This window comes from Eurosta solidaginis, chromosome 1 (assembly GCF_040869045.1).
Source record: "Eurosta solidaginis isolate ZX-2024a chromosome 1, ASM4086904v1, whole genome shotgun sequence".
NCBI classification, from domain to species: domain Eukaryota; kingdom Metazoa; phylum Arthropoda; class Insecta; order Diptera; family Tephritidae; genus Eurosta; species Eurosta solidaginis.
In genome coordinates this window covers 155,428,625-155,448,119 of record NC_090319.1, presented here as the reverse complement: position 1 = coordinate 155,448,119, position 19,495 = coordinate 155,428,625, and the positions used below count along the sequence as shown (strand labels likewise).

Genomic DNA, 19,495 nt, shown 5'->3' with positions numbered 1-19,495 from the left:
ACTATCATCGAATATCACCCTGTGCCTCTACACCGCTATGTTTAGACCAATCCTTTTATACGGGGAAGTGCTCTGGTGGACGAGCTTAGATACTAAGTCAAACCTACGGGTATTCCAGAAGGTACAAAGAAGTGCTCTAATTTGCGTGGGGATGCCACCCCTGCGGGGGCGCTGGCCACTATTTTTATACTCAGCGTGCTTTGCACACAGAGTATATTAACTTTGATTGGATAACGGTTGGTTGTACAGGTATAAAGAAATCAAGACAGATATAGACTTCCATATATTAAAATCATCAGTATCGAAAAAAAAATTTGATTGAGCCATATCCGTCCGTCCGTTAACAGGATAACTTGAGTAAATATTGAGATATCTTCACCCAATTTGGTGCACGAGCTTATCTGGACACAGAATAGATTGGTATTGAAAATAAGCGAAATCATATGATAACCACGCCCTGTTTTTATATATATAACATTTTGGAAAACACAAAAAACCTGATTAAATAATATACCTAGAATATTGAAATTTGACTTGTGGACTGATATTGAAACTCCCACTTGCGATCAATTTTACAAATATTATTAATCATAAATAAAAAATCGTTAAACCTATCGTAACAAAATTCGGCAGAGAGGTTGCCTTTACTTTGAAGAAAAATTAATGAAATCGGTTATGGACCACGCCCACTTTTATATAAAAGATTTTTAAAAGTGTCGTGGACGAATAAAATAAGCTTTACGTTTGCAAAAAGGAGCTCTATATCAATGGTACTTCATTTCCCAAGTGGATTTATAACAATAAATAGGAAAAACTACACATTTTAAAAAACGGAGCACGCTACCATCACACCACGGTGGCCGCTATATCTTAGCGAAAAAGAGCTTTGTATCAATGGAATTTTACTTTCTAAACTGAGTTATAACATTAAATTGGAAAACACAAACATTTTTGAAAATGGGAATGGCACCGCCCCTTTTATGACTTAGCAGTTTTCTATGTTTCGGGAGCCATAACTCGAAGAAAAATTAACGAATCGTAATGAGATTCTGTACATATATTTTCCTTATAGTAGAAAATATTTCTAGTAAAAATGGATGGGATCGGTAAAAGACCACGGCAACTTAGATATAAAACAAGTTTAAAAGGGTCGCAGACTGGAATAATAGCCTATAACTTAGCAAAAAATAGTTTTGAATCAATAATGTAGGTGAAAGTGAAGTTTTGTTGTAAGAGGAAATGGGGAGACATTTTTTTTAACGGGCGGTGCAACGTGTTATGTAGAAAAGTAATTTATCTGAAATGAAATGTATAATTGAAGCTCACGCTCGGTTACACCCGAACTTAGACACCTTTACTTGTTAATGTGTTGCCAATAGATTTAATGGCCAATCAATGTGCGGCCTTTTCTGCTCTGCGGCTGCGAGAGTTACCTGGATGGAGAGACAATGTGGAAGGTCATGCAACCATCCTTAAGTATCTGGATTCGCCTTCGTCGGAATATTGCGCTCCGACTCTATTCTTCAATATGAAGTACGAGGTTATTATCCCGGACAGGGATTATTGGTTTAAGGAGCCGCCGGATCTTAGCGATAGGCTGCAGATATATACTGACGGCTCCAAACGGGATAATAGAGTGGACAGCGGTGTTTGCACCTCAACTAGGGTGGAATCTATCATTTACCTACCCGATCATTGCAGCGTCTTTCAGGCGGAGGTGGCTGCCATAAATGAGGCCGCTGATCGCCTGGGGAAGCCTGCTCACGGCTACAACCAAATTTGCATTTACTCTCGCAGCCAGACTACACTAAAATCACTTGGATCGGCCACATGTAAGTCCAGGACAATACAGAAGTGCCGCAAATCTCTTAACGAGATCGCTGAGCAAACTTCCCTCAGTCTGGTGTGGGTGCCTGGACACTCGGATATACCGGGCAAAGAGATGTCTGACGAACTTGCAAGAGGGGGCACATCCGTTCCGCTCGCTACCTGTAAGCTCATTTTGAAAGGGGGTTTCCTTAGGGAAGCGTGTGTGAGATGGAGCAATCTTCAATCCTGCTACCACTCTAAGCTCGTGTGGCCTGAATGGGACACGAGACGCACAAAGTCCCCTTCTTCTTGGAAGGGGGCATATCTCTGGTGGTTGGACTTATAACCGGTCACATAGCAATCGAGAGGCACGCACAACGGCTGGGTGTTCTCTATAATGGTTACTGCAGGAGCTGCAAAGACGAAGAGGAAATAGAAACATCCAAACACTTTCTGTGCGATTGCCCCGCGCTTTGGCACAAGAGGAAGAAATCTCTGGGATATCCCTTCTTTGACGATCTTTGTGATGTGTCTAAGTTGGAACCTAAGAAACTCCTGACGTTTGCTGTATCGACCTGTTGGTTTGAGTAGGGGAGAGGTCCACGTGGTATCACAGTGGGACCTTTTTGGGCCTAAGTGCACTGGTGCTCGCACCGTTGGCCACTCTAACCTAACCTAACCTATTCGATTTGTTCCATTTCTTAACTTCTTATATAAAGTTTGGAAGTAAATTCTCTGCATATCAAAAAAACAAAACATTTAAAAGTTTTCGCGTAAGTGTTGTTATAAAAATTGCAAACAGTTGTATTTATTTCTAAGTTTGAAACTTATAACTCTTGGTGCTACTGGACTGTTTTCTACCTAATTGGAAGCAAATAAGACAAATCCGTACACAACTCCAGTTATTATTTTACCTAAAGTGCTAAATCTCTTTAACACTAGATAAAGCTCAAAGAGTGTTGTTCCCATGGTAAGAGATTCTGTATCTATATCTGTGTATTCCGTAATATCCTCTAGTATATCCAATCTTTTAATATGTGAACACACGTCTTCTATGATGCTTTTGCAGATATCATAAAGATATTTATCGTAGAGTTTGTAGAGAACACTTGAAAAATGTACCCCAACTTTGCTGGAAGTAATGATAAAGATCAATATTTAAAAAGGGATAAGTATTTTGAATAGTACAACTTACTGATAAAATAGTTTATCAAAGTATTCCATTGCTCTTTGTAAATCAGATCGCACCATTTGTATCAGTTTTATCAGAAACTGCAAGTTTTCTTCGTCGGTTGGGTTACTCTTGCAGTTGGGCTTACTCCATTGAAATATGTATTCAAGCCATTCTTTTGCACCTGCATTTATTGATTCCACCAACACTTTATCAATATCATTTGGTATTTGATCGACCGATGACATAAAACCATACATGCTTTTAGGGAATAGGTTATAAGCAGGATGGCCCATGCTCTTGATTTTTGAACTAATATCTAAAACTTCACATACCATGCTAACAATATGCTTATCGCTAACATTTCTCGCTCGTATTTTCCGTATGATTGAGAAGCATGATGGTAAAATTCGTTTGGCTCCTTCCCAAAATGTTTTAATATCTTCGGATTCGTTTGGTAGATTTTTGAGAACCGTAATAATAATATCGAGAATGTTATTGAAAAGGGTAAAACTAAGTTGGTGATTTTCATGAATTTTTGAATACACCGACCATTGGCTAACAGCACATTCGAAATTAGTAAGGCCACTTTGAGCAGCATGTTGCGCCCGAATTAGTTCAGCATTCCTATTGAATTTTCCGTTCCACCAATACTCAGCCACTTTAGACGAGTCCAGTTCATGCATCAGTAATAGATTCAATAGTCTTCTGTGTTCTTGAATAGCAACACGTTTATTTTTTTCTGCACTTATAGTCATTGTTACTAAAACTGAACCTCGACTTTTTGTTTTCGATCCCTTTTCCAAATTATACCATACAGTTATCCCACCGGTAGGAACTGACTAAAACAAAAATATTTGAGAAGATTATTTCGAAATTTAAAAGTAATCTTGAATATTTGCATTACCTTCAGCGAGATTGATGCTCGGCCAATTAACTCATTATCATGTTTGCCTGTAGATGCAGTCTGTGCAATTTCTTTCATAAGTTTACTTAGCCCTTTAACGCCTTTAACACCAAACAATTTATTAACTTTCTCTTTAACTGTTTCTGCGGCATCGAAGTCCCTAAATTATATTCACATTCGTCGTTATATACTTTATCGGCTGCTGAGTGGAATGTCACCCTCTCTCGGCTGCCAGTTCGAAAACACCCTGCTCAGAATTTCCATCAAAAACGTCCTATCTCAGAATTTTTTCATAAACACCCTATCTAACGTCAAGATGTATTGAATTTATGGTCAGATAGGGCGTTTTTGAAATAAATTTGAGAAAGTGCGTTAATGAAACAGCAGACGATATAGGGCCGTATCCACTGAGCAGTCAATTCTATTTCGATAAAAAAATCATATTTTTTTAGATTTTAATATAGAGCATGGGGGAGTGTACCCCTAATACATTACCCCACAGGAATCGCAAAAATGTTTAATGTTTTAAAAATTACATAACAATGTCATATACAATTTGTGTGACCTTTTTAAATCTACTGGTTCAAGGTCAGATGGTTAAAACCAATTTTTTTACCAAAAACTTTGACACAATATTTTGATCACATTCGGATAATGTCTTCAGGGGCAATAACAGTAATAAAAAAACAAATTTTGATTTTTGGCGACCTTTAAATTTAACAATTATTTCTTCAAACTGTCTCTAGGTCAATAAATTAAACAAGTTGTTGTTGTTTTTGTTCCAATATATTTCGATCTCCAACGGAGATCGTTATCGGGGACTACAATAATAAATAAATAAACACTTTATTTTACACAATTTATCACAGGCAAATGTATATATATGTATGTATGTATAAACATATTAGCATTACTGCAAACATACATACATGAGTTCAGATGTTAGGTGGACAGCGTCTAATCAGTTCGAGATGCTGTTGTTGAACTGATTTTCGCGAGTCAAGTAAGTGGCGGTAGATGTGTGCACACATTTCAGAGTCTTTCTTGTAGTTCAATCTTTTGTTCTCGTCCGTGTCTATTATGTGGAGCATCTCCAAAGTAAAGCGTTTGTTGTAATGCTGTTCTTGCTGTAGTATGCTCACAGCGTCAAAGTCTGGTTTATGTCCGCTCTCCGCACAGTGGGCCGCAAGTGCTGTTTTATGTGTATTGCTTGATTGTAAACATTTGATGTCGGATCGGTGCCCCGCTATTCTTGTTTTTAACTTATTTTTCGTTGTGCAAACATATTCTTTCGTACAAATGTTATATCCATCTCCTGCACATAGTATCTTGTATACAATATTGTTTTGCTCCATCGTTTCTAATTTACTTTTCATATTCTTGAAAAATATTTGGTTTGTGTGCTATTCCGATTCTTTCCTTATCATAAATATTTGAGCATTGCAATCTTTCGGAAAAGCCAGGTATATATATAATAGATTTATATGTGATCGGTTTTTTACTTTCGATTTTTGATTTGGTACCCTTATGATGCGTGTTTACCAACCTACGTATTACCCCGGACGGGAAATCGTTCCTCTTGAGAATGTGCTCGATACGTTTTTTATTCTCAGCGTGAAAAATTTAATCACTAGTATCTAAAACTCGCCGGATAAAATTTTTCGCTGTATTAAAAATCATATTTTTCAGATGTTTAGATACATAATTTATAATACGTCCTGAAGATGTATTTGTTCCATGATAAATGCTCCGTCCTATAATTTATGTAAGTACTTGACTAATATTTTAAAAAACTTGACGATGAAATCGGTGTTCAATGTTGAAAGTGCAATAGAATTTAAGGACAAAGTCAATGACAACTATATATGTGATGATGAGCGTTTTGTATCGTTTGATGTTATATCACTATTTCCAAGTATACCAACAGACTTTGCTATACAGACAATTCGGGCGAAATGGGAGGAGAATAAACAATATACGGATATGCCTAAAAATCCTTTTATGGAAATAGTGACGTTTTGTATTCGTGAAAATAGATATTTTAAGTACGAGGAACGAATATATACGCAATTAAAGGGTCTTCCAATGGGCTCTCGACATTGTAATGGAAGAAATTTTAGGAAAAGTAGTAAACAACACGAGACTACTTAGTAAATACGTAGACGATGTGTTTGCATTAGTAATGGAGGATAAACTGGACGAAACCTTAGATTTGCTAAATTCATACCACAAAGACATACAATTCAAGATGGAGTTGGAAAAAGATGGCAAATTACCATTTTTAGATTCCTTGGTATGTAAAATAAACAATAAAATTAAAGTAGATTGGTACCAAAAGCCTACATCTTCAGGACGTATTATAAATTATTTATCAAAACATCCGAAAAATATGATTTTTAATACAGCGAAAAATTTTATCCGGCGAGTTTTAGATACTAGTGATTCAATTTTTCACCCTGAGAATAAAAAAATTATCGAGCACATTCTCAAGATGAACGATTTCCCGTCCAGGGTAATACGTAGGTAGGTAAACACGCATCATAAGGGTACCAAATCAAAAATCGAAGGTAAAAAACCGATCACATATAAATCTATTATATATATACCTGGCTTTTCCGAAAGATTGCAATGCTCAAATATTTATGATAAGGAAAGAATCGGAATAGCACACAAACCGGCGTACACAAACCAAATATTTTTCAAGAATATGAAAAGTAAATTAGAAATGATGGAGCAAAACAAAATTGTATACAAGATACCATGTGCAGGAGACGGAGATAACATTTGTACGAAAGAATATGTTGGCACAACGAAAAATAAGTTAAAAACAAGAATAGCAGGGCACCGATCCGACATCAAATATTTACAATCAAGCAATACACATAAAACAGCACTTGCGGCCCACTGTGCGGAGAGCGGACATAAATCAGACTTTGACGCTGTGAGCATACTACAGCAAGAACAGCATTACAACAAACGCTTTACTTTGGAGATGCTCCACATAATAGACACGGACGAGAACAAAAGATTGAACTACAAGAAAGACTCTGAAATGTGTGCACACATCTACCGCCACTTACTTGACTCGCGAATATCAGTTCAACAACAGCATCTCGAACTGATTAGACGCTGTCCACCTAACATATGAACTCATGTATGTATGTTTGCAGTAATGCTAATATGTTTATACATACATATATATACATTTGCCTGTGATAAATTGTGTAAAATAAAGTGTTTATTTATTTAATATTGTAGTCCCCGATGACGATCTCCGTTGGAGATCGAAATATATTGGAACAAAAACAACAACAACTTGTTTAATTTATTGACCTAAATTTAACAGTTTTAAGAAATAATTGTTAAATTTAAAGGTCGCCAAAAATCAAAATTTGTTATAAATACGGAAGGCACGCCGTAAGGGTAGACACTCAACGAAGATGGTTTACGCCAAGCTGAAGAGCAACTACAACAACACAATAAGAAATCGCATCAACAGGTTCAACACACAATCCCTACAGATAGCCAAGCTACGGTCTAGTATTAAGTTTTTATTACAGTGCAGAAAATCCAAAATTATACCTAAGTTTATAAAAAATACGACCAAACTTGGCTACATATTTACCGTCGATAACTATATACCTAAACATACCAAACACACACTGGACAGACATATACACTTATTTCACATTAAAATACTAAGCACACTAATAAAATATAAACATGAGCTTCTAAAGGAAAAGGAAAAACGAATTATGTATACAAAGGAGAAACTTGGCCAATATATTGTTACGAATATTAGCAAAACTAAGGAGTGCTGCCATCTCTAAGCCGATGCTAAGCAGTGACGTGAATTCAGATCCATAGATCAATCATTATGTATCTACATAAACGAAACAATAATTGCATCTAAACATATGTACCATGTACGTATACGAGCAGCGGAGACACAAACACATGCATATATCTGAGATACTCCTATAAGTATGCAATGAGAAAAACTATAAAACTGTGCAATTGTAGTTACAGCTGAGAAGTTTGAGAACTGCTGGACTAGTAGATTCTGGAAGCGCCTAGAAGATGCGACGGTTGAAATCAAAGAGTATAAAAGGCGGCAATTGTAGAGGCGCTGGAATTTAGTTTGATTTGAGATTTAGACGCTATCTAGCGAGCAAGAGCAGTATTATTTTGAATAGTAGAGTTTCATTTGAGCTATTAATCAGTTTGGTTATTAAGCAAGCTATTCGTTGCACAGTTTGAGTGTTATTGTGAAGTACTTTAATAAAAGCCATTTTGCATTACTACATATTGGAGTTATTTATTCAACAGTTTAGTGATTCGAACTCAGCAGAAAAAGGGAAAATAAGAGCATTGCAAGTAAAATTGTTACAATTGGTGTCAGAAGAGGAATTGTTGAATAAATTCCAGAGGACAACAAGGACATGGCAAAGTTCAGTGAATTGAAGATCCAGCAACTAAAGAAGGAGTTGGAGAGCCGTGGATTGAATACAAGCGGCGTTAAACTCGAACTTCAGGCACGGCTACGAGAGGCAATGGAAGCAGAAGGAATTGATGTGGAAGAGTATGTCTTTCATCTTGATGGCGAGGAGACAACAAAAATTGAAGAGAAAAACGAAGCATCGCAGACAGTTACCAGCACAGACTTGAACATGATATTGGCTGCAATAACTGCTCAAACATCGACAGTGGCATCTCAGCTGGAATCGCAGGAGACACGTTTAACATCCAAGATGGAAGCACAGGAGGCACGTATAACAGATATGTCATCACAAATATCCACCAACATGTCATCTCAGCTGGACTCGCAGGAGAACCGTATAACAGCGAAGATTGAAGCACAAGAGGCATGGATATCCCAAATGTCGGCGCAAATTTCAGCACAGATATCATCACAGATCTCTGCTCAACTGAGAGAGCAAGAAGGACGCATTTCCTCGAAGTTGGAGGCGCAAGATACAAAAATTTTACAGTTTGAAGAAAAAATCGAGGCCGAGGTGGATGCTTTGAGAGGACGTATCGAGCAGTTGCAACTAAATCGGCCAGCAGTTTCTACGAGTAATCCAAAGGTAAAACACCATCCTTTGACGGTTCTGTTCCTTTCCAGGTCCTTAAGCTACAATTTGAGAAGACCGCAACAGTGAACAACTGGAATGCTGAAGATAAAGTTGCTGCATTGTTCGTAGCTTTAAAAGGACCAGCTGCGGAAATCTTACAGACCATCCCAGAGTACGAGCGGAACAACTACGAAACATTGATGAGCGCTTTAGAGAGACGTTACGGAAGCGAGCATAGGAAACAGATATTCCAAATTGAGTTGCAAAACCGCTACCAAAAAGCAAATGAGGAGTTTGCTTCAGATATTGAAAGATTGGCTCATCTTGCAAATGCGGACGCACCCGTGGAATACACTGAAAGGGTAAAAATCCAGAGCTTCATAAATAGCATACGAGATGTGAAAACGAAGCGGGCTACATATGCGAATCCAAAACTAACATTTGCTGAAATGGTATCGCATGCACTGACTCAGGAAACAGCCTCACTTTTGAATAAGCCAGCGTACAAAGCTCATCGCGTGGAAGTGGAAAAGCCAGACTGGGTAGACGCAATTTTGGAAGCATTGAAGGGTACGCAGCAGAAGAATAATGATGCAGTCAAATGCTTTAAGTGTGGAAAGCCAGGGCATATTGCGCGTTATTGCAACACCAACCATAACAGTTCCAACAATGTGGGTGGTCGTAAACGCAGAGCAGAAAGAGATGAGCAAATCTCCAAGACAAATCAATCGTTAAACTAAAGCGAGTCAGCAGCAAGGGGCGACAGCTGACTCCCTCAATTGAATGCCCCATAATCTCTATCTCACAAATTGGAAGAAGGTCGAGCAATCTTACTGTCGGAGTACATGTGGATGGAAAGGAATGTTTATTGACTGTAGATACGGGTGCTTCTCATTCCATCATTCGAGCGGATTTAGTCAACAAGAAGATAAGACCATTGCATGGAGCAATATTGCGTACAGCCACTGGAGAAGACAGCACGGTTCTAGGAGAAGTATCATGTGAAGTCGCAATTGGGAACGTCACGGTAGTACACAATTTTATAGTGGCAGAAATTGTTGATGAAATCAAAAATGGAGTGGACTTCTTAATCGACCAGGGTATCAAGATCGACATGCAAAGCAAGACGATGCGATATAAAAACATGGATGTACCACTTAACTTCGGCTACGACAGAGGCTACAGCAGTAAACGAGTGCTGGTGGAAGAGAGTCAGCAAATACCACCAAAATCCGAAGCAGTCATCTGGGCAAAGGTTGATGGAGATTGTGGGACAAACAAATTGTGGGTTGTCGAAGCAGCAAACAAATCAGCACTGAACATACAATGAGTTCAATTCACCACTCAAACTGACTAAGGGAGCTATTTTGGGAAGATGCCAAGAGGCTGAAGTAGTTATTAACTGTGAACACCTCCAGGAACACGTTTCATCTAGTAATACTGATCTTTCAAATGACATCATGGTATGGACGCAGGGGCTAAAGGAAGCCTATCAGAGTAAGGCAAAACAACTGCTCCTAAAGTACGCGAACATATTTGACCAGGATGGTTCCAAACCAGGCCGCACCAATGTTGTGAAACATCAAATTGACACTGGAGATGCGAGGCCGATCCGTCAAGCTCCACGTAGTGTTCCACTGGCGAAGCGGGAAGTTGTGAGTCAAATCATACAAGAAATGAGCGACAGCGGCGTCATCGAACCATCAGCTAGTCCATGGAGCTCACCGGTAGTACTTGTAAAGAAGAAGGATGGAAAAATGAGGTTTTGCGTGGACTACCGGAAGTTGAATGACGTATCGAAAAAGGATAGCTACCCATTGCCAAGAATTGATGATACTCTGGACTCGCTATCTGGTACGAAATGGTTTTCCACGCTGGACTTGAAAAGCGGCTACTGGCAAGTGGAGGTGAACGAGGATGATAAAGAGAAAACAGCGTTCAGTGTCAGTGATAATCTTTGGCAATTTACAGTGATGCCTTTTGGACTTCGTAATGCACTAGCTACTTTTGAGAGGCTCATGGACCATGTACTGAAAGGACTACATTGGAAAACATGCTTGGTGCACCTGGACGACATCATCGTATTGGGCAAGAATTTTGATGAACATCTTAAGAACTTGGAGGAAGCTTTCCAAAGAATACCTGGCGCTGGTCTGAAGTTAAGTCCCAAAAAGTGTGCACTGTTTAAAAAGGAAGTAAATTATTTGAGTCACAAGGTAACGACAGAGGGCATCTGCACTGAGAACGAAAAGATAGAGAGTTGTAAAGGATTGGCCAAGACCACAGAACCTACATGAATTAAGAAGTTTCCTTGGGCTGTGGACATATTACCGCCGATTTGTACCAAATTTTTCCAGCGTAGCCCATAGCCTCCATGAGCTTACAAGAAAAAATAAAGCTTTTGAATGGAAGAAGGAGCAAGAAGTGGCTTTCCAAACATTGAAGGAGCGTTTGTGCACTGCCCCAACGTTAGCACATCCGATTCCAGGAGAAACATTTATTCTAGATACAGATGCGAGTGGATATGCTATAGGAGGCGTTATATCACAACTGGTCGATGGACAGGAGAAGGTAGTTGCATATTACAGCCGTTCGATTGGAAAACCAGAGAGGAACTACTGCGTTACGCGGAGAGAGCTGTTGGCATTGGTAGAGTGCATTAAACATTTTCACAAATACCTCTACGGCCAGCGATTCCGTGTTAGGACAGATCACGCAGCTTTAAAATGGCTTGTGCAGTTCCGTAATCCGGAAGGACAATTGGCACTGGGGATTGAGCGACTACAAAGCTATGACTTTTTTATTGAGCATTGAAAACGTAGTACCCATGGAAATGCCGATGCAATGTCACGAAGACCATGTAGTTTGGAATGCAAGCACTGTTTAAAAGCCGAGGCTAAAGAAGACATTATAGATGTCCCGCTAATGACTATAACATGTACAGATGAATGAGACAAGGAACAGCTAAGAAAGTGTCAGCGAGAAGATACAGATCTGTCACGTGTTATGCAAGGGCTCGAACGAAACGAAAGACCAAACAGAGAAGAGATGTCAGCAGAGAGTCCCATTTCGAAGTCATATAGGGCACAGTGGAACAGTTTAGAATTGATATCCGGTTGCCTTCATCGAGTATGGGAGAGTGAGGATGGTAAATGCAAGAAGAAAATGATAGTTGTTCCCAGAAAGAGGATTCCTGACGTGCTCAGCGAGCTGCATAATGGTCCAAGCGGAGGTCATCTTGGAATCACGAAGACGCTCGAGAAGATTAAACAGAGATTTTATTGGGTTGGTTGCCGTCAGTCGGTCACTGAATGGATTGCGAACTGCGAGGTTTGCAGCAGAGCGAAAGGGCCCAGAACCCGAAGTAATGGCCAGATGAAGCAATATAACTCAGGTGCGCCATTTGAAAGGATCGCTATGGATGTCGCCGGTCCATTTCCTACTAGCAACGGCGGAAACAAATATGTACTGGTAGTTATGGATTATTTCAGCAAATGCCCAGAGGTATACCCAATCCCAAATCAAGAAGCGGAAACGGTAGCAGAAGTGTTTGTAAACAATTGGGTTGCAAGGTATGAGTTATGGAGTTACATTCTGACCAAGGCAGGAATTTCGAATCAGCTGTGTTCCAGGAAATGTGTAAGTCATTGGGCATTGGAAAAACACGAACAACTGCATTGCATCCTCAATCCGATGGTATGGTAGAACGATTCAATAGAACATTGGAGGAGCACTTAAGGAAAGTAGTAGACAAGTACCATAAAGAGTGGGATACCCGCATACCATTATTCTTGATGGCTTACCGATGAGCAGTGCATGAGGGAACGGGCCAAACTCCTGCAAAAGTAATTTTTTGCAATGACCTTAGACTGCCAGCTGATTTGAAGTTTGGGATTGATGCCAATGAGGAGAGAAATGTCAGGAAATCCACTAGTGATTTGGAAGAAGAGCTAAGAGAAATACATGATCTGATAAGGCAACGAACAGAGATTATAAGTGACAAGATGAAAGCCAGATGCGATAAAGCAATTAATTCAGAAGGCTTTCGGGAAGGAGATTTGGTGCTGTTATACAACCCACAACGTAAAAAAGGTTTGTCCCCGAAATTGCAGTGTAATTGGGAAGGCCCATAAAAAGTTGTAAAACGGATCCACGATGTAGTGTACCGCATACAAACCATCGGCAAACCACGAACCAAAATGAAAGTGGTCCATTTGGAAAGGCTGCCAACGTTTAGATCGGGAGATTTGTCTAATCGTGACGATCAGACTTAGGTGGAGGGAAGTGTTACGAATATTAGCAAAACTAAAGAGTGCTGCCATCTCTAAGCCGATGCTAAGCAGTGACGTGAATTCACATCCATAGATCTATCATTATGTATCTACATAAACGAAACAATAATTGCGTCTACACATATGTACCATGTACGTGTACGAGCAGCGGAGAGTCAATGAACAAACACATGCATAAATCTGAGATACTCCTATAAGTATGCAATGAAAAAAACTATAAAATTGTGCAATTGTAGTTACAGCTGAGAAGTTTGAGAGCTGCTGGACTAGTAGACTCTGGAAGTGCCTAGAAACTGCGAAGGTTGAAATCAAAGAGTATAAAAGGCGGCACTTGTAGAGGCGCTGGAATTCAGTTTGATTTGAGATTTCGATTAAGACGCTATCTAGCGAGCAAGAGCAGTATTATTTTGAATAGTAGAGTTTCATTTGAGCTATCAATCAGTTTGGTTATTAAGCAAGCTATTCGTTGCACAGTTTGAGTGTTATTGTTAAGTACTTTAATAAAGGCCATTTTGCATTATTACATATTGGAGTTATTTATTCAACAGTTTACTGATTCGAACTCAGCAGAAAAAGGGCAAATAAGACGATTGCAAGTAAAATTGTTACAATATGGAAAAGGATGACGTCACAGCTTTATTTGAAAGCGAACAGCGGCTTACACGCAAAAAAGCTACAAAATGTAAAAACACACAAAAATTAAAGTTTGAAAAACTGCGAGACGAGAGAAATGCACAAATATTAGGAACCAACAAAAACAAGCATTGGTTGGTAAACAAAACAAATACGGAATTCCCACCTGATGTGGAGGCGCTGCTAGCAAAAGGGCCAAAGTTTGGTTTACCAATAACAAAAGAAGAATTCCCGCTCTTTAAATGCATTGCGGATGGTGAGGAATTGGTACAGAGCGTAGAGAACAAAGAAGAACAGGAATCCGCGAGAACGAAAATATCATTGCTTATAAAAGAGTCGATGACCAAGCGAAGAGGTGACAAAACAGATATGGCCATCAAAGATACAGTGGAGCGAACGCGAAGATTTCTGAACAAAAATAAAGAAATTATAGTTTTAAATGCAGGCAAGGGAAACGTGACCGTCGCTAAGGAGAAAACAGATTATAGGTTAAGAATGGACAACATATTGAATGATATGTCAATATATTGAATTTTACGCCAAGATCCGACACTAAGATTACAGACCAAAAACAACCAATTAGCAGAAAAATTACATAAATTAGGTTTTATAACAAAAAGAGAAAAATATAAAATGACCACGCACACAGCTATTCCACCCCGAATGTATGGTTTGCCAAAATTTCACAAGGAAAATATGCCATTAAGACCCATTTGTTCCATTATAAATGCTCCATCCTATAATTTATGTAAGTACTTGACTAATATTTTAAAAAACTTGACGATGAAATCGGTGTTCAATGTTGAAAGTGCAATAGAATTTAAGGACAAAGTCAATGACAACTATATATGTGATGATGAGCGTTTTGTATCGTTTGATGTTATATCACTATTTCCAAGTATACCAACAGACTTTGCTATACAGACAATTCGGGCGAAATGGGAGGAGATTAAACAATATACGGTTTTCCCAAAAAATCTTTTATGGAAATATTGACGTTTTGTATTTGTGAAAATAGATATTTTAAGTACGAGGAACGAATATATACGCAATTAAAGAGTCTTCCAATGGGATCTCCGGCATCACCGATTGTCGCCGACATTGTAATGGAAGACATTTTAGGAAAAGTAGTAAACAATACGAGACTACTTAGCAAAAACGTGGACGATGTGTTTGCATTAGTAAAGGAGGATAAACTGGACGAAACCTTAGATTTGCTAAATTCATACCACAAAGACATACAATTCAAGATGGAGTTGGAAAAAGATGGCCAATTACCATTTTTAGATTCCTTGGTATGTAAAATAAGCAATAAAATTAAAGTAGATTGGTACCAAAAGCCTACATCTTCAGGACGTATTAAAAATTATTTATCTAAACATCCGAAAAATATGATTTTTAATACGGCGAAAAATTTTATCCGGCGAGTTTTAGATACTAGTGATTCAGTTTTTCACCCTGAGAATAAAAAACGTATCGAGCACATTCTCAAGATGAACGATTTCCCGTCCGGTGTAATACGTAGGTTGGTAAACACGCATCATAAGGGTACCAAATCAAAAATCGAAGGTAAAAAACTGATCACATATAAATCTATTATATATATACCTGGCTTTTCCGAAAGATTGCAATCCTCAAATATTTATGATAAGGAAAGAATCGGAATAGCACACAAACCGGCGTACACAAACCAAATATTTTTCAAGAATATGAAAAGTAAATTAGAAACGATGGAGCAAAACAATATTGTATACAAGATACCATGTGCAGGAGACGGAGATAACATTTTTACGAAAGAATATGTTGGCACAACGAAAAATAAGTTAAAAACAAGAATAGCAGGGCACCGATCCGACTTCAAATATTTACAGTCAAGCAATACACATAAAACAGCATTTGCGGCCCACTGTGCGGAGAGCGGACATAAACCAGACATTGACGCTGTGAGCATACTACAGCAAGAACAGCATTACAACAAACGCTTTACTTTGGAGATGCTCCACCTAATAGACACGGACGAGAACAAAAGATTGAACTACAAGAAAGACTCTGAAATGTGTGCACACATCTACCGCCACTTACTTGACTCGAGAAAATCAGTTCAACAACAGCATCTCGAACTGATTAGGCGCTGTCCACCTAACATCTGAACTCATGTATGTATGTTTGCAGTAATGCTAATATGTTTATGCATACATATATATACATTTGCCTGTGATAAATTGTGTAAAATAAAGTGTTTATTTATTTATTATTGTAGTCCCCGATGACGATCTCCGTTGGAGATCGAAATATATTGAAACAACAACAACTTGTTTAATTTATTGACCTAGAGCCAGTTTGAAGAAATAATTGAGTAATAAAAAAAAATATCTTACAAATTATAATAACTCAACACATTTGGAATATGTATATTAGATTGGACTTTAGAATTTTTATTTTGCAAACAGTACCTACCCCTCAAATTATTAATTTTCATGTAGATATTAAATTTCCAAAGACTTAAACAGACTACTTCAGTAGTGACATATTATCTTTAAAAATGCCAATATTGGGGTTTTTTTTTATAATTTTCAAGAGATATGGTATTCACGTTGTTACAGAATGTTTTAGGTTTATATGTTATATATGAAGGAAAATTTTCTAAAGCTTCAACATTTTTCTTCTCGCTTAGAAAAATATTTCAATTGAAACCAAACCAAACAAATTTAGCGAGTTGCTTAATGTGTTTTTGATTTTCAGTTGAAATTTTTTTCTAAGCGAGAAAGAAAAATGTTGCAGCTTTAGAAAAAAATGTCCATTGTTTCATATTATAACTTACTTCTTATGATTTTTCTATTAACAAACAATTAAACATAAGCGCATTTACGTTCAGCTTAAGTTTTTTATGACTAACCTAACCTCAAAAACAGAAACAAATCATTGGTGATTTCGTTAAAAATGCGATTTTTGCCAAACCATGACCCGTTATGTAAATTCTGATGGCAGATTCGAATTGAGCACGCTAAGATACATATGAAAACATGCTTCGCATTACCAGGCACGCAAATTATTTTTTTTTTTGTCAGGCTGTGTAATGAGTGGTAGTGCTAGATTCAACTCCTGGGGAAAGTAACCTCAAAATTCTTCAGAGATGGGATTGTCCCTCGGCAGTGGATTGGCAACGACTCCGAACGTATTTCTGCCATGAGAAGCTTCTCACGTAGGTCCCGTCCCACTTGTAGGAAAAATTAAAAGTAGGGCAACGCAAATTGGAAGAGAAGTTCGGTCTTAATCTCTCCGGGGTATATCGCGGGAAGCCATTATTATTATTATTAATAAGTTTAGAGCGGTGGAAAATACTCTGGCGAAGTACGGCACACTGTATCGTAAAACACTTGTTATAAATTGATTTAAAACCGAAGAAGATAAAAGGTTTTTATTGAGTCAACGTAAGGCTCTTGTGGTGGTGATCGGTTATTACTGGAAAAAAAGTGGAAAATATGCGCGTGTAAAAGGAGTTGAACAGGAGTTGAAAAGGAAAAGAGCAGAACGAAGAACAATTTCAAAGTTTTTTGACAGCAGATTATTTGCGTCATAGTGCAGAAAACTTACTGATATAAACGTTTCTTGTAGCGGCGAAGATATTGACCCAATTTCTGAATGTAATATTATACCACCAACGAGAAAACGAGGAATAACGCATTTTATTACCCTTGTTTGTAGGTACTTTAGATAAGTGTAAGGAACGTATTACAAATTTTATAGCTTCTGCTGACGCAATCAGTCATGACATTTGTGATTAATAAGACATCCCTTCGGCTTTGCCATAAGCGACTTCGCTCCGAAGCTGCTGCAAAATTAAAACCGGATTTTCGTAATCAAAATATAAAGTTGAGAAAGTGCTCTAAAGTGTACTGTGCTGAGAAAGTTACTATACTGTGGAAAAATTTTACCATCGCTCACAGGAAAGGAAAAAGATGTCAAATTACCCGTAGTGATCATGTTAAATGGAATTGGGCATCTCCTTGGAATACCTGTCCTCACAGCTGGTACTGGAAAAAAAGGAAAATTCCAATATCCAACTCTTGGAGGAGTTTTAAAGATAATTCTCAACACATAAAATCTGTATTAAAAGGTTCTAGCAGTTTGTTAGAAAAAACTTCAAGAATTAAATGTTAAACCTTCCATGTCGCCATCACATTCACGAAGTTTTGCTAAGAAGTGCTTTCAACAAATATAATTTGCAATTAAGTGGTCCGACGCTGTCCATTTCGCAGCGTTTTAAAGCATCTTGGCTTTGATGACAATATGTTCCAGTTTGCCCGCAACTATGTTGCTAAACAGCATTCCACAGCATATGAAATTAGTTGATATCTTTCTTGGTCCGAACAGAGAACCAATAAAATTTCAGTCATCAGAAGCGTTCCATTATGCCTGATAGGCTAAAGCGATATATATATGAGTTAACACAATAAACATTGCAACAGCGAAATTATTGCATCACACTAATATCAAGTGACAATGCGAACATTCCACTTGATTGTCTCCCATGGATAAATTACACCACACGCGCTAACAAAAATGATGACGCTGCCTGGCAAATATTCCCAGCACATGCATGTTCAACGTGACCTCACAAACAAACAAATATAGAATTAGCTGTAAAGTATAATAAAAAATAATTGTAAAATCAGTTCTATTTTGATAGTTGAAAAATAAAGTTGGACTTCGTGTCCAATAATAATATCTTTTGAAGGGTCTAATTTAACAAAACCTTAATTGGTACCCGAGCGGGAGTAATCGGGTAAAACTAGAAAATAAAATCGTTGTGGTTAAAGCACCTTAAGTAGCTGCAAGGAAACGTGAGTTCAATCAAAAATTATTTCGTGTTAAATCGACCGATAAATAACAACCACCAACCCGTAACGATTGCGACAACCCCATACGATCAAAGAGCAGGAAAGAGGACCCCCAGTAGCTGCAGCAAAAGGGAAATAATTAGATATTAGCCGCCTTCCCAGGAAGATAAGTATATCAACTTTGTTCCTGACTATTACACAAGAATACTAGAATTTTAAGAAAAATAAACGTGTAACTAAGTGAAAAAAATTAAAGAAAAGCGAACAAAATTTTTAAAAGAAAATTAAATGTGAATTAACTGAGAGAAAATTGAATAGTAGAGAAAAGCAAAAAAAAAAAAATGTAAAAGAAAATTAAATGTGAATTAAATAAGAGAAAATTTAGGCTAAACTAATATTCCACCGGAACTTTCAAGCACTGCAATAATTTAGGTAAAAAGCTGTCAGAACTGTGGGAGTTGTTTTACATTCTAAATTGTTTTTTATGCTGATATATCATACAAATAACACCAAAAACCTTTATTGTATTTGTAATGTGCAGGAATATATGCTTCAAGTAGACATGGGAAGGATCCATGGCAGGAATTCCCAAGACAGCAAAAGATGGAAACGCATCGACTCCAACTCATAGGGTTTTTTTCGCCGAGAGTCGTGGTGCACATCTTTAGGGATGTCTTCCTCTATCTAAGTAGGAATAGGATGTGGATAACATAAGGCATGCCACTAATTACACTTTTTTGGTCAATTAGGGACCACTTCAGATAAAT

General features: G+C 37.9%; 1 protein-coding gene across 6 annotated transcripts in view; it reads right to left on the bottom strand.

Moving 5' to 3' along the window:
- stac (C2 and C2B_Munc13-like domain-containing protein staccato) overlaps nt 1–19,495 on the bottom strand; it is a 2,073,982-nt gene that overhangs the window by 1,161,420 nt on the left and 893,067 nt on the right. For all 6 annotated transcript variants that reach the window (XR_010948689.1, XM_067759976.1, XM_067759977.1 and 3 more), the window contains exons 5-7: nt 3,888–4,047; nt 3,005–3,822; nt 2,724–2,941 (exon numbers count right to left, since the gene is read on the bottom strand). Coding sequence is in view for 5 of the 6 variants with exons in the window: in XM_067759976.1 (XP_067616077.1) it covers nt 2,724–2,941; nt 3,005–3,822; nt 3,888–4,047 (1,196 nt within the window). In the remaining variant the exon portion in view is untranslated. The remainder of the gene's footprint in view (nt 1–2,723; nt 2,942–3,004; nt 3,823–3,887; nt 4,048–19,495) is intronic.